Source organism: Papaver somniferum, chromosome 11 (genome assembly GCF_003573695.1).
Source record: "Papaver somniferum cultivar HN1 chromosome 11, ASM357369v1, whole genome shotgun sequence".
In the NCBI taxonomy this organism is placed as follows: domain Eukaryota; kingdom Viridiplantae; phylum Streptophyta; class Magnoliopsida; order Ranunculales; family Papaveraceae; genus Papaver; species Papaver somniferum.
The window spans coordinates 79690063-79702881 of NC_039368.1; the positions used below are offsets into that span (position 1 = coordinate 79690063).

The 12819-nt window shown below is 40.1% G+C and overlaps 1 protein-coding gene and 1 long non-coding RNA gene across 10 annotated transcripts; both read right to left on the bottom strand.

Moving 5' to 3' along the window:
• Nucleotides 1–224: 224 nt before the first annotated feature.
• LOC113324398 lies at nucleotides 225–4600 on the bottom strand. 9 transcript variants are annotated; one of them, XR_003347935.1, is made up of 7 exons: nucleotides 3488–4600; nucleotides 3182–3329; nucleotides 2405–2465; nucleotides 1965–2106; nucleotides 1720–1837; nucleotides 1498–1592; nucleotides 225–953 (listed from the first exon to the last, which is right to left on the bottom strand). It is a non-coding gene; the product is annotated as an uncharacterized LOC113324398 (long non-coding RNA). The 9 variants fall into 9 exon arrangements; XR_003347931.1 differs by having other exon boundaries at nucleotides 1720–1841; XR_003347934.1 differs by having other exon boundaries at nucleotides 1498–2106; nucleotides 3488–3654; nucleotides 4027–4600.
• A 4821-nt stretch (nucleotides 4601–9421) lies between these two features.
• LOC113324633 lies at nucleotides 9422–10402 on the bottom strand. The gene has a single exon (XM_026572930.1). The coding sequence runs from the start codon at nucleotides 10400–10402 to the stop codon at nucleotides 9422–9424; it is 981 nt and encodes a 326-aa protein (XP_026428715.1).
• Between the last annotated feature and the right edge of the window lie 2417 nt (nucleotides 10403–12819).

The following is a 12819-nucleotide window of genomic DNA, read 5'->3' on the forward strand; positions in this document are numbered from 1 at the left end:
GAAACGGTTGATACCTGTTACGAATATATTCGTAACAACAAGAAAATTACTGCCAGTCAACCTGGTCAATACTGACTAAGTTTGACTAGGTCATGCCTGACTGGCAGTTCATTTTCTGCCGGAAATAAGCCGGAATTTCTATTAACCTGCATACACCTTTTTTGCCATCCATCATCCACATTCAACAATCAATTCATATCACATTCAACCAATTCATGCCAAAAAAGAACACAAATTCTTCCAAGTACCAATTTTTTTGGGTCAAGTATCAAATTCTAAGGGAATACATAGAAACTTACTAAGTTCCAAATTTCTAAGGGAATACATAGAGAATTACTAACTTCCTACATAGAAACTTACAAAACTTGCAGCTGCTAAGAAACCTTATGACTGCTTTGTTCTCCAGCCTGTCCGATCAAAAAGAGCATCATTCGAATAACTTGCGAACACGGAAACTGTAAACTTAGATGTTGAAAGTAAGCAAAAACAAGAAGAGATGACATACAAAAACTGGAGAAGTTATGAATTTCTTGCACAACTGCATAAGAGTATGCTCTCTAACTGTAAGTATACAAGGAATCTAGCAAGTATACAACTTAAGTACTTACCAGGAAAAATCAATTAGTTATGCTTGAACTTGATATAGATGTAATAAATAAATATCAATACACGAGACTCAACAAACGAGACTAAACAATCTAACTAGTGATGGCACTTCTATATAAAAGAAAAAGCAAATACCTGAATGATTAACTGGACGTCATGAACGGCTGTTGCCCTGGCATCTCTTGAGCATGGCATGCAGAGAAAGTCATCCATGGTTTCTTTTATACTCTCGTCATCCAATGTCTTAGTAAGATCTTCTAGGCTTAGTTGCCTGTTCAAGGAATATGATATGATACTTTTAACAACACCTTCAAGTTCTGCACCACTGAAGTTCTTCGTCCAAGCAGCTGCATCCAAAAAATAAATATGATTAGTGACAAGATTTAATTTTTTTGGCCATCCAACTTAGACCCTCCATACCCAGCCATGTTAACAGCGCTAACTCACACATTCTGGTTTTTTGATGAGTAATTAACATAATGGATAAGCAGTTTTTTCATGTATAGATCAAAACTTTCGACCAGACAACAACGCCATGCGGTATTTTGGTGATTAAGGTTACAACTACTTATTGGTCACATGGGCAGGAAAAACACGGGAATCAAATGCTCTTTGAAAGATATCAGCAAATTCTGCACTTAGACACCTGTACCCAGTGACTGGAGATTGAACTCCTTATGCCGGATAATGTTGCTGCTGGAGTCTTCACGTTGGTTGAAAATTTTCAAATGGAACAGAACCCCAGGGATCAAAAGTGAAGGTAAATCATACATGGGAATCACTAAAAAAGTTGAGAAAAAACAAAAACTAACAGACCAAAAAAACAACATTGGCAAGACAATAGCCTATAGTCAAGATCCACATTGAAAAGAGCAATGAGAAAAGACGTACTTCAGGTGTAGCAAATGATGCACCATGCACTTTCAGTGATTGACTTGATGTTTCGCAGAGAAAAGCTGCATATTGACTTTAACAGGTAGCGCGTTCTGTAAACAAGAATTAGAATTGAAAGAGCTGAAGTAAATTAGTAGACGAATAAGAAAAGGACCCACCTGCAACCAGTTGGGTGTAAAATTAGAAAGAAAGCAACGTTGGATAACTAGCTTCAAATACCTCAGGTGCTGGGTGCAATTCTAGAAGGATCACATCTGTAGTTGACGAATCATAACCTAGACCGAAACTTAAATCCTAACATTCTTGATCAATTTTTCAATCAAGCCATAATTTATGCCTGGCTAAGGAAGTTGCATCATTGTTAGAGGAGCCAATATCTTCATGCTTGTTGGAAAATAGATGTGGTCTTGCAGCCACGCACTCAAATATTTATTCTAAACTCAATTTTTTTTGAATATGTATACCTTTTGGTCTTCAAGAGGTGAGCTTTTCACTCCCAGCGGTGCATTGATGGGAACAAATCCTGTGGACTCGAGCAGTGTTGCTAGAGTGTGTATAACAGACCAACTCAATGTTCTACACCTTCTGATATCCCTATAATTCCTCCTGAATGCAGAAGTAAATGGAATCAATCATAAAAAAGAGAGAAAAGATCCATTAATGGAAATTGTACATCATGTCTACGAACAACACAATCACTTAGAAGAAGGAGACCACTGAGCAAGTTTAAAATAACATATTTTATTCATTTGTTCCTTCCATCACACTTTTTAAATCAACTTCCCAGTGATCCCTTGTGTAAATTATAATGAAACAGTCCCAAGAAAGAGAGAGATGTGGCAGACCAAAACAAATGCATGAATTGAAATTAACCAAAACAAAAAGGAATAATCTTTCTCTTTACCCGGGTCCAATACTGAGTTCCTCTTTCAAGTGTACGGTACTCCGTTACACCAAATGATATACTGATACATAATTAAAGCATTTTAAATTAGTGCCGAATGTTACTTACCCTTGAAGAGCTAAAAAAATAAGTTGAAGTCATGTCTCAGTTGCTTGCAACAATACCACTATGTCGTATTATTGCCAAATATTTATTGCATGAGTATAGCTTAACATTGAGTTTAAGGAAATTAAAAAAAAAAAAAAAAAGTAAAAGTCACACTATATGGTTACCCCCAATCTCAAAGTCCCCTTCTTAAGCTAAAGTCTCGTTCTCATCATATATGCAGCTATCCTCATCTTCCTAAGTGAGCCTTCTAAAAGCCACACTATAAAAAAACATACATTTGGTGCATTCTTCAACCTACAAACATCCATGTTTAATTGATTTCTATGGCCGACAAAGTTGCTGAAAATCAACATGCAGCAATCAATTATTGGAAAACCCGGGCTTGAAGGCAAACGGTAACTAAACTAAACAGAATCCCAGTAGGAATGCTATCTACAGTATTCTAATCATTTTGAGGATAATTTGAACTTTAGGATAACCTTAGAATATTCTAATGTATGCCGCTGTATAAGTAAGACTGTGAATCTTGTGTTATTTTTATCTCATCCATTTCTTTCGACAATACCCTGAGATATTAAAGTAGAAATTAAACCAATATCTGAATAAAACGAACAAAACCAAAATCAAAATTTGTCAACAGATAAGAAAACCAAGAAACAACCAACGTACCTTAACTGCAAACAACAGCTTGGTTCAGTGAAGAACAAAAGCTGCAACTAATCGTTCAGGAATTTAAACAAACAGTTTATATGCATTTTGAGTTGTTGATTGGGAAGAAACTGTAGGTACTCTTCTTGTTCCTTATTTTTCTACTTTCCTGAAAACACGAATTCGTACAAAGTCCACATTTTAGACATTAACAAATTCTCAGAAAACAACCATAAATCTCATTCATTCACCCCCACATCAATGGCAGCAAACTTGGTTGTTCTCATTGCATGCATCCAGATTGTAAAGACACAAAGAAATGATTACCTGTTCAGACATATGGAAAGACTTCATCCTTTCTTTCATCTGCACGTTAAACAATTTGGAAAAGAAAATGCAAGAACAATATAAGCAAGTCTCTGCAACAAGTTCTCCTGCAGCTAAGGTAGTTCCCCAGCAAGAAAACTCGAATGATGGTAACACCTTATCTTTTTCTGCACACAGCAAGCACAATATAAGAAATTCAACAATAACAACAAAATAAATTAGCACAATAGCATGAGATTGCATTGATGTTGAAGCTTGGATCTAGGACACTCTTTGAGATCAACATCTCTGCCATCTTCAATGTCCAGACTACATTAAGCAGACACAATAAACTTAACACATCAGAAAAGATATTCATTATCAAAACAATACCTTCAAAATTCTTCTTTAAACTTGACACATACAAGATTCAACAAAACAAAACTAGAGAATCTAACACAATTAGGTTCTTAATAATTCAACATCGAATTTCCCAATTTCACTGTTATAACGAAATAATCAACAGTTTTTTTCAACAAATACATTACCATTTCATTCACCTGAAAGTTACATCGATTTGGTTAAACCCAAAAGAAAACCCCCAATCAAATCCTCATAATATCATCAACGGGGCGGCAGTTCAAGAAAGCAGATAGAGAGAAAGTTAGAGATTGAAAATCAAAAACGAGTAACAATAAACCCTAAAATCAATTGAAATACTTAACCCCTAAAATTTGATTAACCAAACTGAAACCTCAAAATCGATAAAAAAAAAAAGCTGAAATCTTACAGATGATAAAAACTTACAAAGATCTGCGAAATCGAAACCCTAAACTCGCTTAACATATGATTGAACATCAGTTCTTCAAAAGATCAGATGGTTAGCTAATAAATTAGATAAAACCCTAAAACTGATGATGATGAAACTGAAATCGAAACCCTAAACTCATGATGATGATGATTAACAGATGATTGAAGAACCGAAATTTTCAGTTGAGAGTGAAGATGAGAAAAAACCAGACGATTGAAAAACTTAAAAACCCTAAATCGAAAAACTTATAGAAGTGATCGATGAAATTTGCATAGATCGCTGTGAGATTTCAGTGATGATTTCATCGACTCATCGGTTGAAAGAAAGAGAAGAGAGGCAGGAGCAGAAGAGAAAAAAAGAGAAATGAAAACTGAAAACTCCGATTTCACTAGAGTATATCTTCAAACTCACGCATGTGAATGGCACACTCGTGGGATGAAATATCCTCTCGTATAACCAAGCATGGGTGGAAATATAATGCTGGCATGGAAGTAGAGAAAAATTAACACTGTATATACATATATAGACTGATGAATGCACGTAATGCAAAGATAAATGAAATAAAATAAAACATAAAATAAAAATTAAAGACATACGATTTGATCTCTTAAATACAAGATTATATACCTCCATTACGCATAAATGTACATATCTGTCAAAATCTTTCAGTCGGGTAAATATATTGGGAATATTTTGGTCTTCAATCTTACGGAAAGTAATTATTTCAAAATAATTTTGGAGAACTCTTTAGATGTGCTTCTACAATTTTGTGTTGGAACAAAGCATGCGCGCTTTGAACTTTGAAATAAACAGTGGAATACTTAGCGTACTAATCTTACAAGAGGAAACCAGTTTGCTTGGGAGCTTAGTGGCTTACCAAAATTTTGTTACACCCCAAAGCATTCATGAATTTAAACCCAAAACGTTGTGTTGGTTTTTTGGCCCTACAAATTTTCGCGCATCACATCAAAATTGTGGCGGCCCGTTGGATAAGGTAGTTATAATCTCGAAAGTGGCCTGGCACAAAGTTCATTCATGATAATAATTACTGTTACCTTCCACGAGCACTGATCACTCGTAAGCTAAAGCCAATTCTAAAGCTAAATATAGCTATAGTTGTTGTTGCTTTTTATTATAATGGTAAAAAAGATCGTTTACAATGAACCTTTTTGCGCAAGCAACGCTTACTCTTTGAATCAAAATACAAAACAACGCTTACCTAATAATAATCATTTTTGATTAAGTATTTTTAAAGTACTTAATCAAGACTATTTGGCCGTGTGGATATAACCTTAATTTCCTGGTGCTAGTTTGCGAGCAACACCGGCATTTGTGAGAGCGGGAGGACTACTTCTGCACTGATGACTTTTTTCACATCCTCTGTTAAATGGATTACCTGGGGCGGGAGGAGGTACATGACGTCCGCGGATAGGGACTAAAGCAGGATACTTGATATAAGAATTTGTAACAGCAGGAGGACTTGTTCTGCATCCTGCAGCTTTCTCGCATCCTCTGTGATATGGATTAGCTGGGGCGGGAGGAGGTACATGACGTCCGCGGATAGGGACTAAAGCAGGATACTTGATATAAGAATTTGGGATGCAGCTGTTGTCTCCTGATGACGTTGCCGAAAGCTGGGAGAAGAATTTGGGAGCTACCTCTACCAGCGTATTGGTCGATCCCCCTTCTTCTGTTGCTGAAATGATGGTTATCGCTGATGGGTACTAGTACGGTTATCCTCAACAGCGTGTTCTTGAAGTAAGTTATCGTAGTTTCCATCTTTTATTGCTGACATACCTTTTTATTAATAGTTATGGTTTGTTCATGATTATCGCAGATAATGAGAAGTGAACATTGCAACAATATTCTGTACCAATTCTTCAAGGCGAAGGCCCTCAAGCTTGAGGCAAAGCTTCGTCATAGGGAAGAAGAGTTGAACGTTGTTGAAGTGATTATTGCTGATAGGGACAAGGAGATATTGGAACTGAAGAACCGTCTGAAGGGCAAGGATCAGCTCGGAGCCGAGAAGGAGAAGCTTCGTGTTGAGCTTGCATTAGTTCGTAGTGAGTTGGAGAAAGCCCGTAAAGATGCTTCGTCTTCTAAAGGTTTGTCTTTGTTTCTTTTCTTCCCTTCATATTCCTCTTTTGTCTTTTTAGTGTGTTGTCTGAGTCTCCATCCTTATCTTCAGTGGTTGATATCCGAGAGATGGCATGGCTTCGGAATGAGAGGACTCGCCAAGCATCTCGGATTAAGGAATTAGTGGAGAAAATCAAAAAAGAGGCTGACAAGTGGAACGCTCAGGGAGATGAGCATAATAAATTTATGGATCATTATCGACAGCAACGGCAGCCGGGGTTGACATGCAAAATCGTTATAATGCCGATCGCCAACAGTTCAACGAGACCCTAGAGAGGACCCAAAAAGGTCTAGAAGAAGCTCGTGAGATTATTTCTCTTCTAGAAACCAAGATAGAGAACTTAGAAGAGGATCTGCGTCAAGCTCGTTCATCTCTTGACCCTGAGGTTCAGGATTACATACAGCGTTTTGTTCGGGATAGGGACGAAGCCAGAGCTGAAGCTTATGCACTCATCAACGATTTAGTGGCTTCTCGGGCCGATGTCGCTCGTTTGGTGGATTCCGAGAAAACTCTTGAGATTAATATGTACAGGCTTAATAAAGGGATAGAAGAGATGAATAACGAAGTTAACCACCTTCGACATTTAAATTCCATGAAGCAGGTAGAGTTGGATGAGTGTCAGTTTGCTCTCACGAATCTTCAATTGGATTATAAGAAAATTTCCGACGAGTATGATTTCCTCGACGATGCCCGGGATGCCGTAGTAAATGAATATGAAATATCTTCGGCTAATGTCCAAGGTATATATTTGTATGGTCATGAGCACTTCCTTTACTATGATCTTCTTACGTATTTGTGTTTTCTTTTTCAGAGCTCGAGGGACATCTTAGCCTTGCAAATGAAAGGCTTGAAAAGGCTCAATCTGACCTAGTACACCAGCAGGGTCAGGATAGGTATTATGAAGGGCTGGCTGGATCTCGGGACGAAGCCGCAAATGAGGCGGTTAAGGAGGTATCTAAGCTGAAGTCTTCGTTGTCGAAGTCTGAGCTCAAGCCACTGTGATTTCGCATAAAGCTCGTAGTCAACTTGCCGAGGAGATCAACAAGACGTTGACCAAGATTGAGCAAGACCTTCTGAGGGACCATGGTATTACCAAGAAATATCCTCGTCGCCCTGTACCCGATCCGATGACATATACCTCTGATCCTTCTTCGGGAGGAAGTGTTCCTTTGTCTCAACCGAAGAATCCTGCTGATCACGTGGAGTCTTCCGAGGATAAGTAGATTTCTGCGTATATCATAGAAAGTTGATCTTTGTTGATTACTTGGCTCCGGGCCATTTTTTGCTGTATCTTGCTTTTCTTGCTTTTTTCTCTGAACTTGTAATCAACTTTTATGGAATAGATCATCGTTTATTTGGATATGTACAACTCCGCTTTACCTGCATCATTAGTTTATTTGATTTTTAAGCAGCGAGTAAATAGATACTGAAAATTAATTAGATAATAAAAAGTGTTTGTTGGCAGTAACGAAGGTATGCAACTTGGTTATTGACTTTGGAACTGTCACCCCGCTGTCTAATCCTTGGCCAGAGGATCACCGAACGGTAGGGGTTGATGCAGCGTTCCTGGATATGTAATGCGTTATTAAAGTATTTACATGCATTCATCCCGCTGAGATGCTGTCTTATTAGTTGGTTGGGTATCTCTTTCTGCTGGAAGCCTTCCCCATGGTCCTACACTTATAGACGCTGACAGGGGTGTCTTGAGAGATTGTAAATAGTTACTTTCCACAATATATTTCAAAAATCTCGTTCGATTTATGAGTTGAGGTATGTTATTCCTCGTCCAGAGATAGAAACATGTCAAGCGGGTATGCTGTCTTCTTCTTGTGGTGCTCTTCACGCAGATGCAGAATTGCGCTGCTTTTATGGATAGTATGGCTTGAGATACTTCGCATTCCACGGGTGTCTGAGGACTTCTCCTTTTAGGTTACGAAGGTAGTAGGATCCATTTCCCGTAATATCATGTATAACAAAATGTCCTCCCCATGTTGGTGCTAGCTTGCCCCACTTCTTCTCTCGCTGGTATTGGGGTATAGTTCTCAGCACATACTGTCCTTCTACAAAGTTTCTAAGCCTAACCTTCTTTTTGTGTTCCCTCGCCAGTCTTCGTTGGTAATTCTCCATCCTTTGTAGCGTTGTTTCCCTTCTTTCTTCCAAATCATCGAGCCTTTCTAGCATCATATCCGCTGTAAGGTTCTTCTCCCATGCTTCGGTCTTCGTGGTTGGCATGATGATTTCTGTTGGGATGACGGCTTCGGCTACATAGGTGAGGAGGAACGGCGATTCTCCTGTGGTGTACCTTCGGGTTGTTCAGTATGCCCACAGCACGTTGTGTAATTGCTCACACCATCGTCCGTTGTGTTCGTCCAACTGCTTCTTGAGAATAAGGGCAAGGGTCTTGTTCTTGGCTTCTGCTTGGCCATTTCTTTGAGGATATATGGGGTTGATTTGTTCTTCCTGATCTTGAAGGTATCGAATAGCATGTCAATGTTCTTCCCTCGCAGCTGCTTTCCATTGTCGGAGATAATTTCTACCGAGATGCCAAACCTGCAAATAATATTTTGGAAGATGAGCGTGAATACAACCGCGTCGCGGATTCTTGCTAGGGCCTTGGCTTCTACCCACTTACTAAAATAATCTGTGGCTACTATCAAGAATGGTCTTTTCACCGATCCTTCGATCAGGGGTCCCACGATGTCTATGCCCACTTCGAGAAAGGCCATGGGCTATCCACCGAATTTAGTTTTTTTGCCGGTGCATGGATTCTTTTGGCAAAGCGCTGGCATTCCTCACATCTCTTCGACATTATCGCAACATCATGTATCATTGTTGGCCAGTAATACCCCTGTATTTTTGCCTTGTCTACTAAGGATCTCATCCCATTGTGGTTACCTGCGTACCCATAGTATATGTCCTTCAAAACCCGGTGTCCTTCTTCTCTTGATAGGCAGCGTAACAATGGTCCGGGGAAAGAATTCTTGTATAAAATTCCGTCCCTGAGGTTTTATCTTCCCTCCTTTGGCTGCACTTTTCTAGCCTGCTTCAGGTCTGTAGGTAGCGTTCCTTCTTTAAGGAAGAGATGAACTTCGGTTCTCCAGTCTTCTTCGTTTTTGAAGTCTTCGTCCTCGTTAGCTCTTGTCATGATATCATCTTCATGAAAGTCATCAGCGATTTCTTCCCCTACATCATCGTCAGCGATATCCTCCCCTACGTCGTCTTCACGATTTGTGGCGAAGGATTCCTGAGGGAAGACCGAGGGCTCGTATACTCTTGTTATCTTGATTGCCTGAATGCTTTCATCTTTCAGCATGGATGATATATAAGCTAAAGCATCGGCATGCCTAAGTTCTTTTCTGCATGAATGCCGAAATTTAATATTTGGTATTTGGGATACCAGAGCCTGGACCAAGGCCATGTATGCTGAAAGAGTCTCATCGTAGACATTATACTCCAGCCCTATCTGTCGTATAACCAGTTGTGAATCACTTGTAAGGCGTACATTGGTTATTCCCATTTCTATTATCAAACGAAGAGCGTGCACTACAGCTTCATATTCGAAGATGTTATTGGTGTGCCCTCTGAATTCCAACCTTAATACGTGCACGATCCTTTCTCCGATAGGGGTGGTGATTACGATGTCTATGCCTGCACCTACCATATTCTTCGATCCATCAACGAAAACCTCCCATCGCCTTTGGTTTGAGGGCTCGAGGATGTCAACTGGGTCTTTGCCTTCGTCTATTTCTGGTATGCCCCTTACTTCCTCATCGTTGTCCAGGGGTAGGTCTGCGAGGAAATCCGCCAAGACTTGTGATTTTTGGGAGTGTTGGATTTCATGGATAATGCTGAACTGATCAAGGTGAGTGTTCCAATTTGTTATCCTTCCTAATTTCCCAGCGCTCTTGAGAACCGCTTCCAACGGTGCTTTGCATGGAACCCGAACATAGTGAGTCAAAAAATAAGTCCTTAGCTTTTGGTATCCCATACTAGCGCCAAGATGAGCTGCTCGATCTTCTTATAGTTTCTTTCTACCGTGTTGAGAGTTTTGTTGACGTAATAAATAGGTTGCTCTATCTTTGTATTCGTCTTGACCAATACTGCGCTGACTGCATATTCGGTTGCCGCTATGTAAAGGGCCAGTACTTCGTCTGGATCGGGCTTTTGTAGGACTGGGATCGTGGCTAGATATTCCTTGATCTTTTGAAAAGCTTCTTCGCATTCAACGGTCCAAACTTGCTCCCTTTTTTGAGGATGTTGAAGAAATGTTTGCATTTGTCCGATGACCTGGCCATGAATCTTCCCAGAGCTGCTAAGGATCGGTTGAGCTTCTGAACTTCTTTCAAGTTCTTCGGAGACGGCATTTCTACAATGGCTTGGATCTTCGCATTATCTACTTCGATGCCCCTCTTTGTTACTAGATACCCAAGGAATTTCCTTGAGGTGATGTCGAACGTGCATTTTTCTGGGTTCACTTTCATGTTGTGCTTTCTCATTTCTTCGAAGATGTCCCTCAGGTCTTGATGGTGATCCTTGCATAACTTGATTTTGACGAGCATATCATCAACGTATACTTCTAAGGCGTTCCCAATACATGGTTTGAAGACAGTATCAATCATCCTCTGGTATGTTTCCCTGCATTTCGAAGTCCGAAGAGCATCCTTGTGTAACAATAGAGGTCGTGCAGGGTGTAGAATGTTGTATGTTATTGATCTTATTCTGCCAATGCCACTTGGTTGTAACCAGAATATCCATCCATGAAAAATAACTCTTCGTATACTTCGACATACTCTACCAATTGATCAATGCTTGGGAGTGGGTAACTATCCTTCGGACATGCTTTATTGAGTTTGGTGAAATCGATGCATATTCTGACTCCTCCATTCTTTTTCGGAACTATGACCATATTCGAGATCCACGTTGGATATTTGACTTCCTTGATGAATCCTTCTTCTAACAGCTTGCGGAGTTCCTTCCCAATAGCTTTGTGATACTCTGGTGCTACTTTTCATACCTTCTTCCTAAAGGGCGGGGTGCCTGGCTTTATACGAAGCTCGTGCCGAATTATCCTCGGATCAATCCCTGGCATGTCTCCTAATTTCCACGCAAAGATATTTGCGTATTCCTTGAGCAACTTGATCAGGGATATCTCTCTTTCTTTGTCCATTAAGGTCCCTATCTTGATCATCTTCGGATTTTCTTCGGTCCCTATATTGATCTCCTTCACGGGTTCTACGGGTGTGAACGTAGGCTTTGGTTCCCCTAGGAGATGGATATTCTTTAATTATTATTTGGTAGGCTCTTCAGCCTCATTTGCTGCCGAAGTACTTGCCTCAGCGTTTAGAACGATGATCTCCTTTGTCAGACTCCTTCCAGAATTTCTTCGAGATAAAGATCAATTGCCTTCTCCTTCACAACCTCTTTGTTTCGGGCTCTTCGGGATTTCCGTTGCTCATCATGTTCATTATTGAGTTGATTTTGTAGAGCCTGGCATTCCCGAGCGGTGACCTGATCTCCCTTTATTTCCATTACCCCTTAGGGTGTCGGAAATCTAAGGTACTAGTGATAGGTCGCTGCCACTCCTTTGAGCTTGTGCACCCATCTTTGGCCAATGATGGCGTTATAGAGGGAAGGAGCGTCCACTACACTGAATCGAGTATCAAATTTTGTTGGTCCTGCGTCTACTTGCAAAACAATGTCTCCTAACGGCTTGGTAGGCGCCCCATTGAATCCGTAGATGGTATAATATGAAGACATCAGTTGTTCGTCGTTAAGTTCCATTCGCTTGAATATGTCGTAGAATAGAAAATTAACTGAACTCCCTCCATCAATGAGGACCTTCTCGATGTTGCATCCTGCCACTGGTAAGGTGAGGACCAAGGGGTCGTTGTGATCTTCCATATCCTCCTTGATGTCTTCTGCATCGAAGTTCATAGGCGCGTTCATCCATTGCTCGTGTTCGTCCACTTCCACCCCATCGATCTTGTATAATTCACAGCAGTCTTCGAATTGTTTTCTTAACCTTTTCCCTATATGTGTTGTTAGCGAGGGTCCTGTAGCTTCGGAACATGAGATGGTGTTGAGTGTTCGGTTTCCCTCTGGCAGTTGAAATTGCTTGCTTCGTTTGGTCCTATCTTCGTTATCTGCCTTCTGTATGTACTTCCTGAGGTTGCCTGTGTCAATCAACTTTTAGATCATTATTTTGAGATTCTTGCATTTCTCGGTCTGGTGGCCGTTGAAACAGTGATATTCGCAGTAATCTCTTGATTTCTCGGTCCTAGGGGATGCTTCCCTTTGGACCAAGGCCATTCCAGACCTTCTCGATCCTTGATTTCTCGTAGGACGCGAGTGTAGTTGGTATTAAACTTTGTGAAGACTTGGTTTTCGAATTTCCGATCGTCACGC

Excerpts from the sequence above, each read along its gene's own strand:
- LOC113324633 (XM_026572930.1), bottom strand. The coding sequence starts at position 10,402 with ATGGGATACCAAAAGCTAAGGACTTATTTTTTGACTCACTATGTTCGG.